The sequence below is a fragment of the Halichoerus grypus genome, chromosome 6, assembly GCF_964656455.1.
Source record: "Halichoerus grypus chromosome 6, mHalGry1.hap1.1, whole genome shotgun sequence".
NCBI lineage: Eukaryota > Metazoa > Chordata > Mammalia > Carnivora > Phocidae > Halichoerus > Halichoerus grypus.
This window is the reverse complement of record NC_135717.1, coordinates 116,575,277-116,598,651: the sequence shown is the minus strand read 5'-3', so window position 1 is coordinate 116,598,651 and position 23,375 is coordinate 116,575,277. Positions and strand designations below refer to the sequence as shown.

Sequence of the window (23,375 nt, the reverse complement as noted above, 5' to 3'; positions counted from 1 at the left end):
AGACACAGCAAGAGAAGGAACACAAGCAGTAGGAGTGGGAGAGGGAGAAGCAGGCTTCCCGCCGAGCAGGGAGCCCGATGCAGGGCTCGATCCCAGGACCCTGGGATCATGACCTGAGCCGAAGGCAGACGCTTAATGACTGAGCCACCCAGGCGCCCCAGAAATAGCATTTTTAAGAAAACACCCTAATTATGGCAATAGAGAGAGTTAACTAAAACAATCTGTATTGATAGGGCTCAGTATTATTCTACCTGAGTTTGGTGCTAGAAACCATTTTTTGGTGGCTATATCCACTGATTTCCTATAATTTGGAATAATTTGTCTTGGAATAAATAAACACAGCTGCTGTTTCATTTTTCCCCCCAAAGTACTAATCTATAAAAATAGTTGAATCCAACAAATGATTTCAAATTTCAAATGGTATTCCTCCCTTTATTTTACAAATACTTGAGTACTCACCATGTGCCAGGCACTGTTCTGAGAGTAAAATATAGTGTGATTAAAAAAAAAAAAATACAATGTAATCAGTGTCAGGGGTAGGTCTGTACTTTGGGGACTTAAGAGGAACCTCCTAGGCTTGGGTGATCAGGAAAGGTGTCTGGAAGGAAGTGTCATTTTAGCTGGGACTGGTAGCATAAGGCCAGGGAGGGTCTAAAGCATTTTTAGATGGAGTGGGGAATATGTATGAAGAAAGGCAAGGAATCAAGAGAGATAAGTTGAGCCTGCCTAAAGATATGAGAAAAGGTCTATACAAAGTCCACAATGTGAAAGAAAGGGTGCATGTAAAATAATGCTTATTAATTAATAATAGTAATAAACATTTTGAGCATTTATTAGGTGCTAGGTAGTGTTGTTCGTACTTCACATATATGAACGTGTTTTAATGCTCAAAACAAAGCTGTGAAGTAGGTTCTTTTATCCCCAGTTTGCAGATGAGGAAACTGAGACAAAGTATAAAAACTTGCCCAAGATCACACAGCTAGTAAGTGGTGTGAGATTTCAACAGCTAGATTCTGCTCAATTGCCTATACTCTTAGTTTCTCTGCCTTTTTCTCTCCTCTGTATGTCACTGTGTTAGACATTTTATGTAGAACATTTGATGAGCTAAGTTGGGTGGTGGGATACTCCTCAGAAAGGTGACTAAATTGCCAGTGGTCAACACAATTAGAAAGGGCAGAGTAAGAGCCTGTAAGTCCTCTTTTTAACTTCAGAACTTGTGCACCTTTTGTTATATCATACTATACTTCATGTTGTATGATTTTATTCAATAAAAGCAAAAATGTATATGCCAGCTCATCTTGGGAGAAAAATTATTTGTGGTGAAATAAACTTAATTCGAGGAGCAGAAATAAGAGGATGACACATGTGATTTGGACTGTGTTACGTTGTTGATTTATGGGACATATGAAGCTATTCAGCATGCAGTAGAAATTCTAGGGCTGGAAGTCAAGAGGCTTTGGGAATCGTCTAGTGTAAGTGACCTTTGATGACTTGAGAGTGGCTGAGCTCACCCAGCGAGAGGAGAGAAACTGACCCTTCGGTAATGCCTAGGAACAGAGGTGAGTTGAGGAAGAGTGAAATTGAAATTGGTTTGAAAGATAGGAAAGGAATCAGGAGAGTTCTAGTTAAGAAAAAACAAGGGAAAATACAATGTCAGAAATGAGAGACTAATCAACAATTAATATGGCAACAGAGCATAATAAAAACTGAGACATAGTCCGTGGTTTTGATAGCAAGAGATCTTTAGGAGAGTAACATTGGTAGGATGGTAGAAGAAGAAGCCAGACCCAAGTGGTCAGAGGGATGAATGGAAGATGGGGAAATGGAAACAATGAGCATCTGAAGACTAAGGTTTGGCTGTGAAGGTAGGAGCAAGGTTGAGGTGATAGATTGAGGGTGAAAAAGGCTTAAGAGAAAAAAGGATTATTTAATCTTGTACAAATTTCAGATGTGTATACACAAACACACATGTCAGAAAGGTGAGCATGAGAGTGCCTGGGTGGCTCAGTAGGTTAAGCATCTTACTCTTGATATGGCTCGGGGAAGATCTCAGGGTTGTGAGATGGAGCCCTACCCTGTCGGGCTCACACGCTGGGTGTGTAGCCTTCTTAAGATTCTCTCTCTCTCCCTCTACCCCTCCCCACCCCTAAAAAAAACGTGAGCCTGCATTTAGGTGGAGAGAGCAAAGTGAGAGGCAGAGGTGAAATGGAAGTTTTGGAAAGACAGAAGGGAAAGGTTGGAAACTCAGATACACTGTTGTGACAGTTATTTTTCCCCAGACATAGGTGAAGGGAGGGAACGGTGATATCTAAGTGTGCTTTCTTCTTTTCTCTCTGGAGTGGTGAAGTGTGAATCACTAAGGGTGAATTTTGTAAGCGCCCAGTGGAAGTGGCTCTGATTCTTTGGTGAGCAGTTTCCAGAAGTAAAATTGCTTCTCAGAATTACACAACCTCCTTTTCATTACTTGGGCTCTACATCATAGTGTTTTTTTAAGAACAAAATATCCTTAAAAGGAGATTTTTAAAAAGAGACAAAATGTTACTAAAGTGATTTTGTCTTGATGCAAACATCTACATCCTTTTTGACCCCTGGGAATTTGATCATTGTTACAATTTTCTTATTGTCCTAGATACATGTTTCTACAGAGACCTGGCTAAAACTCTTCCAAGAACAGTAGCAATGATAATTCTAACAGACTCGTTAGACTTGCCTAACACAGTATTGCTGAATAATAGAGTAGTGAGGCTTTTATGTACAGTATTTGAAGTTATTTACTGGTCCCATTCTTTTTTTCATATCCCTTGATTTTATCTCAAAGTTTGAATAAGCTAAAATTGCTAATTCACAGTTCTGAAAAATGATATGTACTTTCTCAACAACTAGACTTAAGACTGCATAATAAGCATTCATTTTGTTGTACTGATAATGCTTTGGATAAAATTTAAGCCTTCATGCAATTTCATTCAAAACATGCATAAAGTTCCTTCTATTTAGAAAGCAATATACTAGATGCCAAGAGGGCAAGAGGCAAAGTAGACCTATCCCCTGATCTCAAGAATCTTTCTACTGAGTAGAATTTACAAAATTATGGTAAAATAAAGGGAGTGACCTATACTGATTGGGAACAGGACTAGGGCAGTTCAGGAAAGGGTTCTTTGAGGAGGTAGTCTTTCCTGGAGTCTTGAAAGATGAATAGATTGAAGAAGGGATCGGGGTGCCTGGGTGGCTCAGTCATTAAGCCTCTGCCTTCAGCTCAGGTCATGATCCCAAGGTCCTGGGATCGAGCCCCTCATTGGGCTCCCTGCTCTGCAGGAAGCCTGCTTCTCCCTCTTGCACTCCCCCTGCTTGTGTTCCCTCTCTCGCTGTGTCTCTCTCTGTCAAATAAATAAATAAAATCTTTCAAAAATTTTAAAAAATTTAAAAAAAAAGAAGGGATCACCTTCAAGGTGGAGTGAAAAAATGTATGGAATGTCAAAGGAAAAGAAATTGGTAATAGCATAATATTGGAGATTCTTTGTTCGTGTCAAAATTCTATGACGTTAGGCTTCTCCCTATCAGAGAAAGAAGTTACAAATAAAAGGAATGCTAGAATGAATCTTGTGATGCTAGATTGTGTGTGTGTGTGTGTGTGTGTGTGTATAGATACCAACACACAGATAGATATAGAGATGAAAATAAATATATATGTGTGCTATATATATGAGCTAATATACATACATATATTCCTGGTTCTGTCCCCCAAAGAGCCTAGAAGCAGTGACATCTCAGTAGTAATGAGCACATGTAGTGCCCAGATTTGGTTTCTCCAATAAAAGGAATCAGGACTCCTTGGAGAAGTGGTTGATTTCAGGACTGGGGCCGGGCAAATACAAAACGAGTTTGGAACATCTTATAATGCTAAAAAGTAAAAATGTGCTTTAAAAAAAATGGTGGCACGTTGAATGGACACTAGAGCCAAGCTGAAGGAGCTCCAAGTGACCAAAGCTGGGAACAATTTGAGCAACAAAATAAAATTAGCCAGGGAATATAATAATCTGAGAATTATTGTAACCCAGGAAATAAAATAAATATCCATGAGTCTATCCTAATATAAATAAATGATTGAATAAATAAACAAGAGGGAAAGGACAATTCTTCCTTATAGAAGAATTCCAATTAATAAATGCGGAAGAAATGAAGGCAGTAGAAAATCACCATTAGAACATCATAATAATTGCTGAAGGCAAGATCAGCCCATGAATGCTAAAATTAATGAATAAAAATTTAAGAAGGAGTAGGATTAAAGTATCTCCCCGCAAATATTTATGAATTCTAAAGGGAAGCATAGTTAACTTTACAGTGGTGAAACCTGGCAGACACCACCTTAACCAAATGATCCAGTAACAAGACATCAACATCACATGCCTTCTGATAGGATACACTGAGGAAGAAGGCACGTCAGCTCTGTACTATTCTTCCCCAAATTCTTTAACTTAAATCTAATCTGAGAAAGCATCATGTTTTAAAAAGGAAAAACCTTTTTTTTTTTTTTTTTGAGGATTGCGAGATGTCCCAGGCTCATCTGGTATTTGCCCCGCCCCAGCTCTGGAATCAACTACTTGTTCAAGGAGCCCAGGTTTTTGTTTGTTTGTTTGTTTGTTTAAGATTTTATTTATTTATTTGACAGAGAGAGACAGCGAGAGAGTGAACACAAGCAGGGGGAGTGGGAGAGGGAGAAGCAGGCTTCCTGCAGAGCAGGGAGCCCGATGCAGGGCTCGATCCCAGGACCCTGGGATCATGACCTGAGCCAAAGGCAGATGCTTAATGACTGAGCCACCCAGGCGCCCCAAGCCCAGGTTTTTTTTATCAGAGGAACCAACTGAGGGTCATTCTACATAATACCTAACCAGTACTCTTCAAAAGTATCCTGCTCATGAAAGACAAGGAAAAACAGAGGAACTGTTGTAGAGATTGGAAGAGACTTAAGAAGACATGACCATTAAATGTAGTGTAGGATCCTGGAACAGAAAGAAGACTTTAGTGGAAATTCTTAATTTTGATAGTTGTGCTGTGGTAATATAAGATAAAGCTATGTGAAAGTTACATGGGAACTTTTGTACCATGTTTGCAACTCGTGTAAATCTAAAAATTATAAATAAGTTAAAACTATTAACTTTCAAAAGCTTTTTCAAGTATGTGAATTTAGTCACTGTTTTTGTAAAAAACAAACAAACAAAAAACCACACCCTTAGAAATAAATGTAGGGGTGCCTGGATGGCTCAGTTAGTTAAGTATCTGACTCTTGACTCAGGTCTTGATTTCAGGGTCATGAGTTCAAACCCCACTTTGGGCTCCATGCTGGGCATGGAGCCTACTTAAAAAGAAAGAAATGTAGTTTATATCCTAAAAAAACATTATGTGGGAACATATTTCATGTTGCTTTTGTTTAAAATTTCCCTTTGCGGGGCGCCTGGGTGGCTCAGTCGTTAAGCGTCTGCCTTCGGCTCAGGTCATGATCCCAGCGTCCTGGGATCGAGCCCCGCATCGGGCTCCCTGCTCTGCGGGAAGCCTGCTTCTCCCTCCCCCCCTCCCCCTGCTTGTGTTCCCTCTCTCGCTGGTCTCTCTCTGTCAAATAAATAAATAAAATCTTTAAAAAATAAATAAATAAATAAATAAATAAAATTTCCCTTTGCACCTTGAAGTTCTTTAGGTTGGTTTTTTCCGTTTAATTTAGTTGCTCTCTGACATTCAAATCACAAAGAATTCTTGATTTAAAAAAAAAGAAAGTAAAAAAAAAATTTTAAACTCTACAATCTGTTTCTTAAAATAACATTTTCTTTTAACAAGTGAGTTTGTACTTTGTTCTCTCTAATTTTTTTGAGGCTGCGTTCAGGCAACTATGCCTCTTGCACAAGTAACTATCTCCTGGGGGTGGGGGGAGGCAGAGAGGGAGAGGGAGAGAGAAAGATATGATGAGATTAGGAGATTAGATTTATAAGAACAGGCTTGTGTTAGTGGCAGCTCATTTGCTTTCTTCCAAGCATGGTTTCTGCAAGACAATTTGCTTAGTTAGGTTAAGTCTATAAATGAATTTTTTTTTTTTTAAGATATTATTTATTTATTTGACAGAGAGAGAGATAGCGAGAGAGGGAACATAAGCAGGGGGAGTGGGAGAGGGAGAAGCAGGCTTCCCGCTGAGCAGGGAGCCCGATGTGGGGCTCAATCCCAGGACCCTGGGATCATGACCTGAGCCGAAGGCAGACGCTCAACGACTGAGCCACCCAGGCGTCCCTATAAATGAATTTATTAAAGTAGGTTTCCTGGAGCAGCTACAGGCCTCACCCTCAGCAGTAGCTCAAGGAAGCAGATACCTGGGACCAAATTTCCCAGTGAGTCATTGCCCAACCCTTAAACTTTAAAGGACCTTTGTTTAAGAGATTTTTATCTCCAGGCTACCACTCACCCATAGGACATTTAGCTATCTTACCTCGAGCTACCAGGTGCGATAAAAGAACTTTGAACTGGGAAGTAGAACTCTGGCTCTCATACGAACTAGTTGGTGAGTTGGGGAAAATTATTGGACCTTTATGTGGCTCAATTCTCTTACTGTAAAAAGGGGGACTTGGTTACTTGATTTCTAAGGTTCCCTCTTGATGTTAAACTCCGTCCTTTGTATCTAAAACTGAAGGCATCTTCCTTCTTAAGAAACAGTTACCTTTTATCCCGTTATTATTTGTTATACCACTGTCCTTGCAGTCTCTGAGGCTAAAAATCTTAGAGTTATTTTTGTTATATCCATTTCCTTTAACTCCTGCACACAATTGACAACCAATCCAGCAATTCTTCCATCACAGTTGAAGTGGCAGTAGAATGCATTTGACTGAAGAGGTTGGGTTTTAGAGTCTGAACACTGACTTCTGCCTGGGCCATATATTAGCTGTGTGACCTCTGGCAAATTACTCAGCCTCAATGGACCAGTTCTTTGGGGTTTTTTGGGGTTTTTGTTTGTTTTAATGGAAATAACACTAACTCCAGGCTTGTTGTAAGGATTAAATGAGTTAGCAAGCGATAGCGCTTTTTATTATTTGTACATGGTAATGCAGTGGATTGGATCTTAAAGTCAAATGGGCCTCTGGAAAAAAAAAATATTAAAAGGTACTGCAGCCCAAACTGAATACCTCCTTCTAGATGGGTCTTTCCAGTACATGTCTTTCTCATTCTTTCTTTCTTTTTCTTTTTTTTGAGAAAATGAGGGTAGAGAGGGACAGAGGGGAGGGATAGAGAGAATCCTTAAACAGGCTCCGCACCCAGCACAGAACCCAGTGCAGGGCTGGATCTCACAACCCTGAAATCATGACCTGAGCTGAAATCAAGAGTTGGACACTTAACTGACTGAGCCATCCAGGCGCTCCACACCCCCCCTTTTTTTTCCCTCTCACTCTTAACAAGATTTCTAGAATTAAGGAAATTGTCCTAAAGTCTGAGAATGGGGTTCCCATCTAAGAGAGTGTGGGTAAGTAGAGAGAGCTATCACATCTTTAATTCAAGCCCATGAAAGTCAAAATATTAAAAATGGAGAGTATTTCAAGTAGGCCCAAGATAACTCTTAAGTTTCACTGAAAGAACAAATGATTATCTCTGATGTTGACCATTCTGAGAAGATCATTGCTACTACACTCTTACTGAGAGATAATTTGTATGGGTTTGCAACTAGGTGGTTCAAAAATTTTGCTACCCAATTTTCTACCATGGCTAAAGGTGATGGTTTTAATCATTATTCATTACTTGTAGTGGAAAGAAAATTGACTTTGGAAATCAAAGAGATTATGGATTTGAATCCCAGCTCTGCTACTTTATGTAACTAAGAGATCATTGTAAAGTTATTTAATATCTCTGAATTTTAGTTTTTCATCATATATAAGACAATAAAACCAATTTTGTGAAGTGGTTCTGAGAATTAAGTGAGATATGTACTTCATGTAAGTAGATGTTGTAAAATGTTTATTTCTTTCCAAGAGTCTTTTAACCTTAGCCTTGAATTTTTATTTTTATTTTTTTTCTTAAAGATTTTATTTATTTATTAGAGAGAGAGAGAAAGCACAAGCAGGGGGAGTGGCAGGCAGAGGGAGAATCAGGCTCCCCACTGAGCAAGGAGCCTGATGCGGGACTCGATCCCAGGACCCTGGGATCATGACCTGAGCCGAAGGCAGATGCTTAACCCATTGAGCCACCCAGGCATCCCGTAGCCTTGAATTTTTAGCTTCCTGTAGTGTATCACTAGGATTTTTCTTATAGATGTGTATATTTCAACACGTGTAAAGCAAAACTCATCATTCTCCCGTTCTTCCTGTATTTACTGTCTCTGTTAAGACATCAGCAATCTTCTAATCATTCAAGTTTGATGATGCCAGAGTTGATTCCTTCTCTATCCCTAAGTCTATTTTATTCTAAGAACTGTCAATTCTCTTTTCCCACCTTACTATTCCCCCCCATCCTAATGTAAACCTTGATTACCTCTCACTTTGACAGTTTTAGGATCTTTTTGACAAGTAAATTAGACTCCAATCTTTTCCCTTGTTACCAAGTTATACACTGCTGCAGAATCAGCTTTAAAAACATGCTTCCCATTATGTTACTTGCTTTTTCAGAAACTTGCCGTGTTCCACCATAGAGACTATGGGTGATCCACTATAAAACTCTTATCTTACTGGGGCGCCTGGGTGGCTCAGTCGTTAAGCGTCTGCCTTCGGCTCAGGTCATGATCCCAGGGTCCTGGGATCAAGTCCCGCTTCAGGCTCCCTGCTCTGCGAGAAGCCTGCTTCTCCCTCTCCCACTCCCCCTGCTTGTGTTCCCTCTCTCGCTGTGTCTCTTTCTGTCAAATAAATAAATAAAATCTTTAAAAAAACAAAAAACAACTCTTATCTTACAGATGTGGGTGTTGGGCTCAGGGAACTTATATTTTTGATTTGCCATGAAGGTCGCACCTGTGCTAGGGAGTGGCATGTTAAGACTAGTACTTATCTCTGCTCACTCACAGACTAGTTCTTTCCACTATTGGAATATGGCCCAGACTCCTTAACATGGTTTTCAAGGCTTATCCCATCCTGGCCCCATTATTTCCCTACCTTATCTTCAACTACTCATGTACCTACAGTCAACTCCATTGAAGTATTCTATGCTATTTCAGCTCCCTAGCAGTGTAAAGCTGTTCTCTCTACCTGAGATGCACTTTCCTCCTCTTGCCCTCAGTTGATGAAATTCTGCCCATCCATAAGTCCTAAGTCAATCTGATGTCTCTTCCCTTCCCTCCCATCAAGCCAGAAAATCAGATCCCCTACTCCTAGACCTTGCATTACCTCTAACCACATTCTGCTTTGTGCTATAATTATTTGTGTCCATGTCAGCAAGCCAACAGATTTTTTATAAAGATTTTTATTATTAGAGAGAGAGAAAGAACATGTATGGGGGAGGGGCAGAGAGAAAGGGAGAGGCAGACTCCCTGCTGAGCAGGGAACCCGCTCCAAGTCAATATATTTTACACTCTATTTGGGCAGGGCCCTCTCCCTATACCTTATAGAAAGTAGCTAGTTACTCAGTAACCTGATACCAGAGTCTCTCAAAAATCATGTACTGATTCTTACCTTTATCTGTTTCATAGGGTGCTAATCACATTGTTAAGAAATTAGTAGTATTGCTTCTGTAAAGAGAAGTGTGGTCAGGGTGTGAGCTACCTCATTCCTTGAATATAAAGCATGCTTATCCTAGCCTTATACCAAGATAGATATTCTAACTTTTCTTGGATTTCTGGCCAAGATTAATCAACACCATGGAATTAGATTTGGGAATTAAATTCTTTTTTTTTTTTAACCACACTCAGTCCCTCAAATAATGAATAATTTTTCCTTTTTATAAATAAATTTGAGAACATATCTTCTATATTTTTTTTCTTTGATCCAGAATTGATTGCTGTAGAAGCACTGACAGCATTATACCCACACCTACATTGGAAGCACAATTGTACCAAACAGTGTCTTAAAGTGTTGTTCAGTATTTCCTAAACTTGGCCCAAAGGTCATTATTGTGGTTTTACATGACTAAGTTTAGCTGAATTGTTTGTTGTTTCTGTGTCTTTTTCTCATTAGAATAAGGGCTGACAATGTTTGGTGGGTCAGATATAAACTGGAAAGCAGATAGACAAATATATATTATTTGATACATTCAAGTTTACTTCAAAGAACATATGTAGAGGAGCGCCTGGGTGGCTAGTTGGTTGAGCATCTGACTCTTTATTTTGGCTCATGAGATCGAGCGCCACATTGGGCTTTGCACGCAGCATGGAGTCTGCTTGAGATTCTCTTCCTCTGCCTCTGTCCCACCCCCTGTTTGCACGCTCTCTCTTTCTCAAAATAAGTAAATAAAATCTTAAAAAAAAAGAACGTGTAGAATTAAGATTATTTTATCCAGGAAAAGAGATATTATTTAAAAAACCAACATTTATTACTTATTCTGTGTCAGGGTCTTTTCTTCTTTATCTTATTTATTCCTCATAAGGATATTATGAAGGAAGTACTGTTGTTATGGATGAGAAATCTAAGTTTTAGGGATGCATCTGTCTCTAACGCCAGACCTCCGTACCATGAGAGGCTTCTATGTTACCTTCCAACATGGGGATTAACAAGTAAACAAAAACAATAAAATTAGCACTGTTTTCAGACAATGCTTTAGTTGGAAGAACGAGTACTACATGTGGAAAAGTAGTGTGGTCTTTTAGGCTTTGCTTATCACTTACTTTGAATAAGAGGACTTTTAGTGTGAAATGGCGGCCCAAGCTGCTTGGGTAAGCACACTGTGTGTTCCGTTGTTGTCAAGGTTGTTCGAAGCAGTACCTGATGAACCGTGCATTCTGCCAGGTCAGTTATGCTTTGTGGTTGTCAAGAGACCTGCAAGTAGTATTTTTCACTCTTCAAATAAGGAAACTATTGGCTCATTTCTAATCTTACCTCTTCTGGACAAAGGTTGGAACTCCTTTGGTAATTACTAAGGCAAAAACTCCTTTGGCAATTTCTGGGACAAAAAACAAACAATCCACATTAATGGATAGGGACTAGATGATTTCAGGGGCATGGCTTTATGTATTCTTTGACTCTAAGGGATTTTAGAAAGGAATTTCAGAATAGAGGTTTTGTCCTCTGAATTTAAAGTACATTATACCAGGGCGCCTGGGTGGCTCATTCAGTTAAGCATCTGCCTTCGGCTCAGGTTATGATCCCAGAGTCCTGGGATTGAGCCCCGCGTTGGGCTCCCTGCTCAGCGGAGAGCCTGCTTCTCCCTCTCCCTCTGTCACTCCCCTTGCTTGTGCTCTCTTTCTGTCTCTCTCTGTCAAATAAATAAATAAATAATCAAAAAATAAATAAAGTGCATTATACTTCCCCCAGTTGTTAAGATTGTTAAAAGGTAAAAATAGTAAGAATTCTAACAAAAGCCAATTCTAATATATTATACTTAAAATGTTCTTAATACTAGTATAAGTATTTTGTATGGTATAGTATAATCTACTTTGTATTTAAAATATATTATCTCCTTAAATCCATATCAAAACACCTATAATGGAAGGTATTATTCTCATTTTTCAGCTGAAGAAACTAAAACTGAAAAGATTATATAGTTTGTTCAAGGTAACAAAAGTTATGGGGCACCTGGGTGGCTCAGTCGTTAAGCGTCTGCCTTCGGCTCAGGTCATGATCCCAGGGTCCTGGGATCAAGCCCCACATCGGGCTCCCTGCTCCACGGGAAGCCTGCTTCTCCCTCTCCCACTCCCCCTGCTTGTGTTCCCTCTCTCGCTGTGTCTCTCTCTGTCAAATAAATAAATAAAATCTTTAAAAAAAAAAAATGGTAACAAAAGTTATGATTTCAAGTAAAGTCTATCTCAACTTAAAGCCCTTGCTCTTTATATGATACCATACAGTGTCCCCAGCTCTCTCTCCAGACCAAGTGATCAGTGCTGCAGAGTTTGGGGAGAGAGAACAGCCAAAAGAAACTTGGATATAGGTAGAACCTAATTTGGACCTGAATCTACAGAGATGCCAAATGTACTTCCCCTGGTATATAACTCAGAAGAGTGGAACATTTCACTCCAAATGTGACTTTGGAACAGACTTAAGTTCAGGGGAAGGCCAACTGATGTTTGCACACTGAGGTCAGTCATAAAATGATGGAACCGGAAGGGACCTTAGAGATCATCTGGTCTAACCTCAGTTTACAGGAAACTACAACCCAGATATTGAATCATTGGACCAAGGTTACAGTTTTTGAGAGAACCAGTAGAGGAGTGTGGTTCTGCTGGTCTAGGGCTTTCTATTCTGTCATGGCACACCACTGCCAGTCCTTGGATGCTGGAGAATCCTTGTCTGTGTCTAATATTCTGACTTTCTTTATTGCATAGGTATTTCAGTATCTGTAGACGATGGAATCAGCTCCATTTAATAGACGACAATGGACTTCAGTATCATTGAGGGTAACGGCCAAAGAACTTTCTCTTGTCAACAAGAACAAGTCATCGGCTATTGTAGAAATATTCTCCAAGTAAGTGCTGATCCTGGTCCAAAATGACCATCTGTCTTGAGCAAACATTACCACCTGTCAGGGAAATAAGTAAAGGAAGTACATGGTGTAAAATGGCTTTATTGAGCACCGTCTGAAATTTAGACACCATGGAGAAGGATGATAATAATCAGGAGACACATTCTCTATCCTGGAATTTTTTTTTAGTTGGGAATAGAAAAAGTTACAAACACAAAAGTTAATTATAAAACGTGTAATTCTTACGCAAAGTGTCAGCAAATCCAAAATGAATGGGAGTAAGGACTAGAAACAGAATAAGAGAGAGAAAGTGACCATCATGGGCAGAAGCTAGTCAGGGAGGCTTTCCAAAGTTGAGATGAGTTTTGAGGCAAGTTTTGATTTAGTTGAATGGAGTGTTAGGTGTACTCTGTATCTGTGTTATCTAATAATGGGAGCCACGACATGTGTGCCTATTTAAATTTAATCAGTTCAGTTCATCAGCTGTACTAGCCACATGTCAAGTGTGCAATAGCTACATGTAGCTGGTGGCTACCATATTGGAGATCACAGAAACATTTCACCATTGCATAACATTCTGTTGAACAGAATGCAGTGCAAACTGCGTGAGCAAACTATGGCCTACTGGCTGCCTGTTTTAGTAAATAAAGGTTTATTGGAACATGGCCACATCCATTTGTGCATTGTCTATGGCTGCTTCCATGCTACAGCAGCAGAGAGCAGAGACCATACGGCTTCAAATCTAAAATATTTATTATCTGATCCTTTAAGAAAAAGTTTGCTGACCCCCTGCTTGCCATGAGTTCTTTGATATGAGGGTCTCTTTCTTGCTTAATTTATATGCCTAGCCCGTGTATAGCACTGTATAGCACGGTGACTAGAACATAGTAGGCACTCAACAGATGTAGAAGGGATAGTATATGTAAATAATATACCAGGGATTGCAAACACATTGACTTCACTCAAATAGAAATGCCCTACTGGGAGGAGCTTAGGACAGGTGGTAGGTTTACCTCACGAGTAGTTTGTTAATTAGTAGGAAGCTATTATACATTTAAGAGAAAAAAGATGGTCAAGATTTGAAGAAAATGATTCTAGGAGCTGTATCTAGGATACAGCTAAATACCAATAGGAGGTAGGTATCTGTAATCTACAATGTCCCCTTTTCTTCAATAACAGATGTATCACGCACTTGCTCTGTGGAAAACATTGCCCTTCCAAACTATTGACCTTGATTACTGTTTAAGGTAGAGTGAAGGTGGAGGGAGACTGCATAACCCTTTTCCCTTCCACATTATGCATTTTGGATTACTGTAATTTTATAGCAAATATGTATTATTCTTACCAAAACAAGAAAATCAATAAAGATATTTCAGAAAAAAGGGATAGAGATCTGGAAAGCTCTTAAGATTTAATCCCTAACCTCAAGGAAATTAATGGTATAGGTTATTATAGTTTATATAGTAGATGAAGTCCCCTAACTTCCTTCATCTAAAGAATCACATGTGGTGTGGGCACCTGGGTGGCTCAGTCATTAAGTGTCTGCCTTCGGCTCAGGTCACGATCCCAGGGTCCTGGGATCGAGCTCCACATCGGGCTCCCTGCTCAGCGGGAAGCCTTCTCCTTCTCTCACTCCCCTTGCTTGTGTTCCTTCTCTCACTGTGTCTCTCTCTGTCAAATAAATAAATAAAATCTTAAAAAAAAATAAAAGTAGGGGCGCCTGGGTGGCTCAATTGTTAAGCGTCTGCCTTCGGCTCAGGTCATGATCCCAGGGTCCTGGAATTGAGCCCCGCATCGGGCTCCTTGCTCTGCGGGAAGGCTGCTTCTCCCTCTGCCTGCCGCTCCCCCTGCTTGTGTTCCTTCTCTCTCTCTTACAAATAAATAAATAAAATCTTAAAAAAAAATTCACATGGGGTGCCTATTAATAATATGGTGTTCCGGTTATCTGTTGGTGCCCAGGGAAAAAGATCTCCCAAATTTAGCGGCTTGAAATACTAACATTTATTTTCCTTATGAATCTCCAGTTTGTATAGTGCTTGCCTCTACTTCCCTTAACATCAGCCAGGGTGGCTCAAAGACGGGGCCCCTAGTCCTCTAAAGGCTCACTCACTCAGCAGTTAGGTTGTGGCTGCTGGCAGTCAGCTGGGATCTCAGCTAGAGCCCTGGTCAGAATACCTACACGTGGCTTTTCCATGTGGCTGCTTGGCTTAGTTGGCTGGGTTCCAAGGGCAAGCATCCAGAGATGAAGAAGGGAGGAAGCAAAGGAAAAAGGGAGTCAGGGTCAGGGGTTTTGTGGCCTTTTGTGACCTAGCCTCAGAAGTTACACAGAATCACTTTTGCCACATTGTCTTCATTGGAAGCCAGCCCCTAAGGCTGGCCCATTTTCAGAGGGAAGGGAATTTGACTCTACTTCTTTTTTTTTTCTTAAAGATTTTATTTATTCATTTGAGAGAGAAAGAGAGAGCACACAAGCAGGGGGAGAGGCAGAGGGAGAGGGAGAAGCAGACTCCCCGCTGAGCTGGGAGCCCAATGCAGGGCTCAATCCCAGGACGCTGGGATCAGGACCCGAGCCGAAGGCAGACGCTTAACCGACTGAGCCACCTAGGCGCCCCTGACTATACTTTTTAATGGGAGGAATGTCAAAAGATTTTTTTGGATGTGTTTTAAAAACCATCCTATCTGGCTTCCCTGGCCCCTCCCCTAAAGATTCTGATTCCATGTTACGCAATGCAAGATGCTATTTTAGAAATAATTTCTTCTCTAGAGTAGTCCATCCAGCATTCTGGGGCATTATCAAATATTTTATACAGGTAGTGCCCTGGTCTTCTTTAGCAAGGTCTGACAACATAATATTAAGAAAGAAGTTTTATAAATACACTCACACTAACAAAGAGCAATTATGTAGGTGACTAACACTAAAATTTCATAGGCAAATTTCAGTCTTGACTGTCTAGCAGCATGTCAGCTTTACATTCAGATGCAGCTTCAGTCTGACCACTTCTCAGCACCTCCACAGCTATCACGGGAAGTCCAAGCTACCTCCTTCTTCCCTTAGTTTTCTGTAGTAGCTCCCTGAATGGCCTCACTACTTCACTTTTGCTGCTATACAGTTAATTATCCACGATAAGGGGACCTTCAAGAACATCAAACAGATCACATCCATCATTTTTCAAAACTCTCTAGTGGCTGTTCTCATCGACAATAAAAGAAAGTCCTTGCACTAATCTAACTGGAGAAAAAAAAAAGATTCTGATTCCATGTGTCTGGGATGGGGCCTAGGAATTTGTGTTTTCAGCAAGTATCCCAGGTGAATTTTACCTTCAGGGAAGTTAAGAAAGCACTGGTAGTGGAAGAGATGGACTTGTGAACTCGCAGCGGTGAACTTGAACATAAAGCAAAATGAATACAGTTTCGGATAGGTTCCAACAGAGGATCGTGGAAACTGACCATGAATAAAGGGCATAGGAAAGCAAGCAGTCCGGCATGGAGATATGCAAAAGGGAGAAGTGACTGGTATAGTTCAGTTTAGCCTGGGTGATAGAAGGCCTTGAATGCGATCCTAAGTTTAGGATTTAGTTAGATGAGCAATGGGAACAGTTGAAGGTTTTCATGCGGAGAATGACATGATCAGACTTGTATTTTAAGAAAGATGTTTCTGGCAACGGTGTAAAAGGTAGACTGGCAAGGTGAGAGATTGATAGCATAGAGACAAGCACTAAGGCTCTCTTGAGAGCCCAAGTGAAAGCTCTTGAGGGTGGAGGGCAGCAGGGATGGAAAGGAAGACAAGGAATTGAGACATTGTTGAGATGTGATTAATGGGACTTGGAAACTCCCTATTCTGCAGAGAGACTTCTCCACATTCTTACCCTTTTCACCCTGGCTAGCCCCACCTCTCTTTAGCTGAACTTGGCTTTCCCTCCACTTGCATTCAGTCTCTGAGCAGTGGCCACCTTCCTTTCTGCACATGCTTCCCCGAAATATTCTGGGGCCAGGAGTCAAGGTTGCTGCTCTCCTACATCTCTCCTACTGTTTCCCATCCATTGTGTTTCACTCCTTGTTCTGAAGTTCTAAACCTGGGTTGAGGTTCACGTCTCACTAGACTGTTTTTTTTTTTTTTTTTTAAGATTTGATTTATTTATTTGACAGAGAGAGACACAGCGAGAGAGGGAACACAAGCAGGGGGAGTGGGAGAGGGAGAAGCAGGCTCCCCACTGAGCAGGGAGCCCGATGCGGGGCTCGATCCCAGGGCCCTGGGACCATGACCTGAGCTGAAGGCAGATGCTTAATGACTGAGCCACCCAGGCGCCCTCACTAGACACTTTTTATCCTCCCCTTCATTGCAGTGGTGTGCCAGCCGCCTGGCCAAGCTCCTTACCTTCCCTGGGGACACTAGCTTCCAGCTTCGTTCTCTTCTCAGTGTCTCTCAGTGAGGGTGCTCTGGGCATTTTCGAGGAGGCAGACCTTCCTTCTGCAGGATGTTCATCATCTTGCCTTCCTCCAAATGCTAGTAGTACCCCCGTGACATTGTGGCATCCAAAAAGAAAAATGGGATGGAAGGGAAACCCCAATAAGATTCCCTCACACATTTCCAAATATCCCCCCGGGCCAGTAGGGCCCCAGTGAAGAATCACTGGTCCACTGGACCTGTCTCATACTCTGGACTCTTAATTTCTTGATCCTCCCTACTTCTTCAACCTGCACGTTGTCTCCCATGGCCTTGCATCCAGTCCCAGCCTTATCATCATGCAGAATCCATCTCTGGAACGTGCATGTGGAATACCCTTTCTGATTGCAGCCTCCTGTCCTAATACTTTTCCACTCTTTTATTCCCACTGATGCTGCTCTTGGGCCAAAACAGGACACCCAGGCCCTGGATGTCAGTCTCCTTCCTGGCTTCACTTCCTTCCCTGGCTATCTCGGTTGGTCGCTTCAGTGCAACTCTCACCCCTTCCGCAGTTCCTTTCCCACCCCTTTATTCTGTCATCCCCCTCCCCCCAAAGCCAGTTCTCAAGATAGAGGAATTGGGTCTTATAGCACTGATGAGAGTTAGGAAGTTGGAAAAAGCAATTCATCTTAGGGGCCTTCTTAATCTTGCAGAGAGAAAGTACAAAGCGATCTTAGAGGTCAGCTTCTCATAGCATAGCAGGGTGACTGTCTTCTCCATGAAGGTTATAAGGGCAGATGACAAACTATAAGTTCCAAACTCATTAACAGAATCAGTGTGCCAGGCACCATGCTAGATTCTTTTTTTTTTTTTTTTTTTAAGATTTTATTTATTTATTTGACAGAGAGAGCAAGAGAACACAAGCTGGGGGAACAGTAGGAGGGTGAGGCAGAAGCAGGCTCCCCGCCAAGCAGGGAGCCCGATGTGGGGCTCGATCCCAGGACCCTGGGATCATGACCTGAGTCAAAGGCAGACGCTTAACCATCTGAGCCACCCAGGCGTCCCAACCATGCTAGATTCTTAATAGAAACAGATATTATTTCTAATCCTAACAAAAACTGTATGGGGGCGTGCGGAGACCTTAGGCCTGTTTTATAGCTGAGAACACAGGAAATATGTGGATTTGTTTCTGTCTAGTATTTTTCATCTGATTCTGATGTATTGAACAGGTTTTGAGGAATGAAGAGAATTGTGTTTGATAGGCTGAGAGGATGGTGGTGACATTGCAGAGAACAGCAGGAGGTGGAAGGCACAGAAGTAGTACAGGATGTGACGTGCTCTTAGGACAGTAAAAACCAGAGACCCAGCCTGGACCTCTTCTCTGTTTCATGCTCAGTAGAGACCCTGAATTGACATTGGTGATATTGCTTACGGCTTTTAGGGTTCACTCACCATAGATTCCCAAAGCAGATTGCAGGGCTGGGTTCCACAAAGCAAATACTAATTTCTACTTCCAACACCTGGTGACCTGATTTTCTCTTATTTGCAAACACTCCCAATTATGGGGTTTAGAATTAGTAAATCCTGCACAAGCCTACTTAAGAGACTGTAGGAAATCTTAGGAGGTTTCTGATCAGAGATTAATGTAAAAGTGGTATTTGGGGGAAGCTTAATCTGGCTCATGTTTGTAGAATTAGTGGGGCTTTCTAACGGTTTACATTTATTTGTACGTAAGAGTAATTTTTCTAGCATCAGAGCTAGAACTCTCATGAGTTCTTTATAGCTCCAGACTTATTTCTTTTACTGAACCTCTATACTATACAAATCATTAAATTTGAGGTAAGAAAGGTCCTATTAATGAGTCCATTTAAATGGCTGGCTTTGGTTTTGCTCACCATTAACCAGCATGACATAATCCTTTGCTTGATTAAAATGTTACTCTTTTGGTGGAATTTGGTTTCTTTGCAGAAGACTCCTCTTTGACGCTTATATTTTTGGAAGTAAAGGGAATCTAGCTCAGTGGTTTTCAACCTATCTTTTTTTTTTTTTAATGTTAATGTTAATCACCGTACATTACATCATTAGTTGAGTTCTTCAGAGGAACCTCAGGGGCCAGTTCTGGGAAGGTGGGAAGATCTAAAGGGCCGAGCCTGAGACCTTCCACACCAGCCGTCCTGCTTTGATCTCTTTTATATGTTAGGTTTCTAAAGAAGATATCATTTGAAGAGAGGATTCTGCAGTAAAAAGTTTTAAAACCACTGATCTGACTAACTTTTGCCCCATTCCTCAGACAGACAAGGAACTTGATATCCAGCCATTATGACTGAAGTTCACACCCCAAGATAGTGGCAAAGCTGAATTCAGCACACAGATCCCTGCCCCCCATCATCCTTCCCCCATGTCACAGTTCCTCCCACTCTTGTTATAACTTTCCCCGTAACATAGTCTGAAGAACATGGTTTATATTTAGTTTTCTCTGACTGTTCTTCCTTCATTAAGAAAAAATTGACCCTCAGATCTCCCTGGCTAACTTCCTCTTTTTTTTTTCCCTCCATTTTTGCTTCTCTGTAATATTTTAGTGGTGAAATCTTTCCAGAGGAAAATACATTGCCTAAAATTTGGGAGTTTCCATTTTCCCTTTGCTCTGTTTGAGGGCATACAGCAAGAGTCATAGCTCAGGAACTCTATTCTGGCCTTAGAAAAGTTTGAGGCACTGTTATTACTCCCAAGATAATTTTAGCATCCTCCATCAGCTGCCTGCCTCACAGCTGAGCATTAATGAGCAGTTGCAAGATTAAATTCTGTGTGTGAAGGAGACTGGAGGACAAGACAATCTGGGAAGGGAAGAGGGATGAGATTTTAATTATAGAAATGTCACTGCAAATATTTTCTACCTCAAATTTAGATCTTCAAAATGCCTTTCCCCTCCCCTGCCCCTTCACATTTTGTAGTCAGAATAATGCTAGTTGCTCTAAGTGCCTTTGAGGAAAGTCTGAGGCCTGAATCCTAGTCTAACACTGAATTCAGAAGGATGAGACCTCAGCGTCTCTTAGCATCCTGGGAGTACAAAATGTAAAAGCACCAAGGCATTGACTTGGAAGAAAGCAGAGGTGTGCAACCTTTCCTCCCTGTGTATCTACTATTTAGCAATACCTCATTATAAATAAAGGGTGAGGAGATTGGTGTGGGAGTTTCAAAACATAATTCAAGACAGCTACCTGCATATACACCTGTGTCTTGCCTCAGTGCTAAAAGGACAGGATTGAAGATGAAAACTATTCAGGTCTTCTTTAAATCTATGTTTCTGTTAAGACAGTAAAGGGAAGGGAACCTTTGAGCTTATTTACTCAACTAACCATAGTGTAAATACTTTGCCTTAGAGAACAGTTGACTGAGAATAAACCTGTCTGCTGATTGGTTCTGCCTCATATGTCATATTATCGCTGTAGTATATTGTAGATGAGGAGTGTGGAAACAAGGTTCAAGGCCAACTGTAAGTTCCGTTCCCTCTATAATCCACTTTTTCCCCTGCATTTACATTTTTAGGAGCTGTCAGACAGATGTATTAGTACAAGTGGGGGAAAATATATGTACAAGAACATTCACCAAAGTGCTATTTGTAATGGTAGAAAACCGGAAACAATCCAAATGCGCATTAAAAGGAGTATGGGTGGGGCGCCTGGGTGGCTCAGTCGTTGAGCATCTGCCTTCGGCTCAGGTCATGGTCCCAGGGTCCTGGGATCGAGTCCCACATCGGGCTCCCTGCTCGGCGGGAAGCCTGCTTCTCCCTCTCCCACTCCCCCTGCTTGTATTCCCTCTCTCGCTGTGTCTCTGTCAAATAAATAAATATAATCTTTAAAATAAATAAATAAATAAATAAAAATAAATAAAATAAAAGGAGTATGGGTGAATTAATTATATTTATGATGGAAGAGGATTGCCAGGGTGCCTTCTGTGCTTGTAGCCTTTGTCTTGCATGACTTCTCAGCACTTTGTCCTTCCCACATTTTTCCTTCTCTTGGCTTTCTCTGACGATTTCCTGGTTTTCCTACCACCTCTCTGTCTGTCCCTTGTCATTCTCTCTTATCACCTCCTTCTCCTCTTCTGACTTCTAAATGTAGAGTCTCTAGGACTTCTTCTTGCACTACACACTCTTCATAGATGATACCATTCATATACTCCCATGGCTTTACCATCTGTGGACAGACAAGTCCTAAATTTATATTGCTAGCTCAGATCTCTCTTCTGAGCTTGAGACATATGTATCTCATCACTGCTACCACCAAATGGATGTTTCAGTTAACATGCCTAACACTGAACTCTTTATCTTTCCCATCCCCAAATTTGCGCCTCTTCCAGAATTCCCCATCCCAGGAAACAGTGATTCCATGGACTCTGCTGCTGCCAGAAACCTGGGAATCGTTCTTGACTGCTTCTACCCCCTCCCCTCATGACCAATCCTGTTGATTCCACCTCTGAAATACATCTCAAGTCTATTCACTTTCTTTCTCTCCAAGGCCACCACCCTGGGCCAAGCCAGCATCACCTCCCACTAATGCCACCTCCTTTCTCAGCCCCTCCAGTCCATTCTCCACACAGTCTCTGGAGCAATCTTTTATTTTTATTTTATCTTAGGCTAATTTTTTATTTTTATTTTTTTTCATTAGTTTCAGAGGAGGAACTTAGTGATTCATCAGTTGCATATAACACCCAGTGTTCATTACATCAAGTCCACTCCTTAATGCCCATCACCCAATTATCCCTTCCCCCTACCCCTCCCCTCCAGCAACCCTCAGTTTGTTTCCTATGATTAAGAGTCCCTTATGGTTTGCCTCCATCTCAATTTTTTTTTTTTTTTTTTTTTTTTAAAGATTTTATTTATTTATTTGACAGAGAGAGACACAGTGAGAGAGGGAACACAAGCAGGGGGAGCGGGAGAGGGAGAAGCAGGCTTCCCGCCAAGCAGGGAGCCCGATGCGGGGCTCGATCCCAGGACCCTGGGATCATGACCTGAGCCGAAGGCAGACGCTTAACGACTGAGCCACCCAGGCGCCCCTCCATCTCAATTTTTATCTTATTTTTCCTTCCCTTCCCTATGTTCATCTGTTTTGTTTCTTAAATTCCACATATTAGTGAAACCATATGGTATTTGTCTTTCTCTGACTAACTTATTTCACTTATTTAGTTCCATCCACATCATTGCAAATGGCAAGATTTCATTCTTTTTGATGGCTTAATAATATTCCATTGTATATGTATACCACATCTTCTTTATCCATTCATCTGTTGATGGACATCTGGGCTCTTTCCATATTTTGGCTATTGTGGACATTGCTGCTATAAACATTGCGGTGCATGTGCCCCTTTGAATCACTATGTTTGTATCCTTTGGATAAATCCCTAGTAGTGTAATTGCTGGGTCATGGGGTAGCTCTATTTTTAAATTTGAGGAACCTCCATACTGTTTTCCAGAGTGGCTGTACCAGCTTGCATTCCCACCAAAGTGTAAGTGTTCCCCTTTCTCTGCATCCTCACCAACATTTGTTGTTTCCTGACTTGTTAATTTTAGCCATTCTGAATGGTGTGAGGTGGTATCTCATTGTGGTTTTGATTTGTATTTCCCTGATGCCAAGTGATATTGAGCACTTTTTCATGTGTCCATTGGCCATTTGTATGTCTTCCTTGGAGAAATGTCTTCTGCCCATTTTTTATTGGATTATTTGTTTCTTGGGTGTTGAGTTTGGTAAGTTCTTTATAGATTTTAGATACTAACCCTTTATCTGATAAGACATTTGCAAATATCTTCTCCCACTCCATAGGCTGCCTTTTAGTTTTGTTGACTGTTTCCTTTGCTGTGCAGAAGCTTTTTATCTTGATGAAGTCCCAATAGTTCATTTTTGCTTTTGTTTCTCTTGCCTTTGGAGACGTGTCTAGCAAGAAGTTGCTGCGCCGAGGTCATAGAGGTTGCTGCCTATGTTCTCTTCTAGGATTTTGATGGATTCCTGTCTCACATTTAGGGCTTTCAGCCATTTTGAGTTTATTTTTGTGGAGCACTCTTTTAAAAACATGAATTGGATCAGTGACCATTCCTTGTACCTAGGATTATATTCAAAATGCTCACCACGGCCCACAAAGCCCCTGCCTCCCCGCACCATCTCTTGCCCTCTCCCTTTCTCACTGTGCTCCAGCAACACTGGAGTTCTTTGTGTACCTTATACACCTGAGACACGTTCTTGCCTTGGGGCCTTTGCATGTGCTAGTTTTCGGTGCCTGGAATGCTTTTCCCTCGTTGTTTTGCCTGGCTAACTCCTCTGGTCAAACTGGATCTCAGTCTAAAGGTCATTTTTTCAACAAGACTTTCCTTCATACTTAACAACACACACACACACACACACACACCCCACCGGCTGCCTTCTCAGTTTGGTTCCTTTGT

General features: G+C 41.2%; 1 protein-coding gene across 2 annotated transcripts in view; it reads left to right on the top strand.

Moving 5' to 3' along the window:
* The window catches only part of LIMA1 (LIM domain and actin binding 1), a 91,771-nt gene that overhangs the window by 20,690 nt on the left and 47,706 nt on the right, over positions 1-23,375 (top strand). For both annotated transcript variants that reach the window (XM_036098930.2, XM_036098929.2), the window contains exon 2: positions 12,422-12,561. In XM_036098930.2, the coding sequence (XP_035954823.2) occupies positions 12,443-12,561 (119 nt within the window). In that variant the 5' untranslated portion in view covers positions 12,422-12,442. The remainder of the gene's footprint in view (positions 1-12,421; positions 12,562-23,375) is intronic.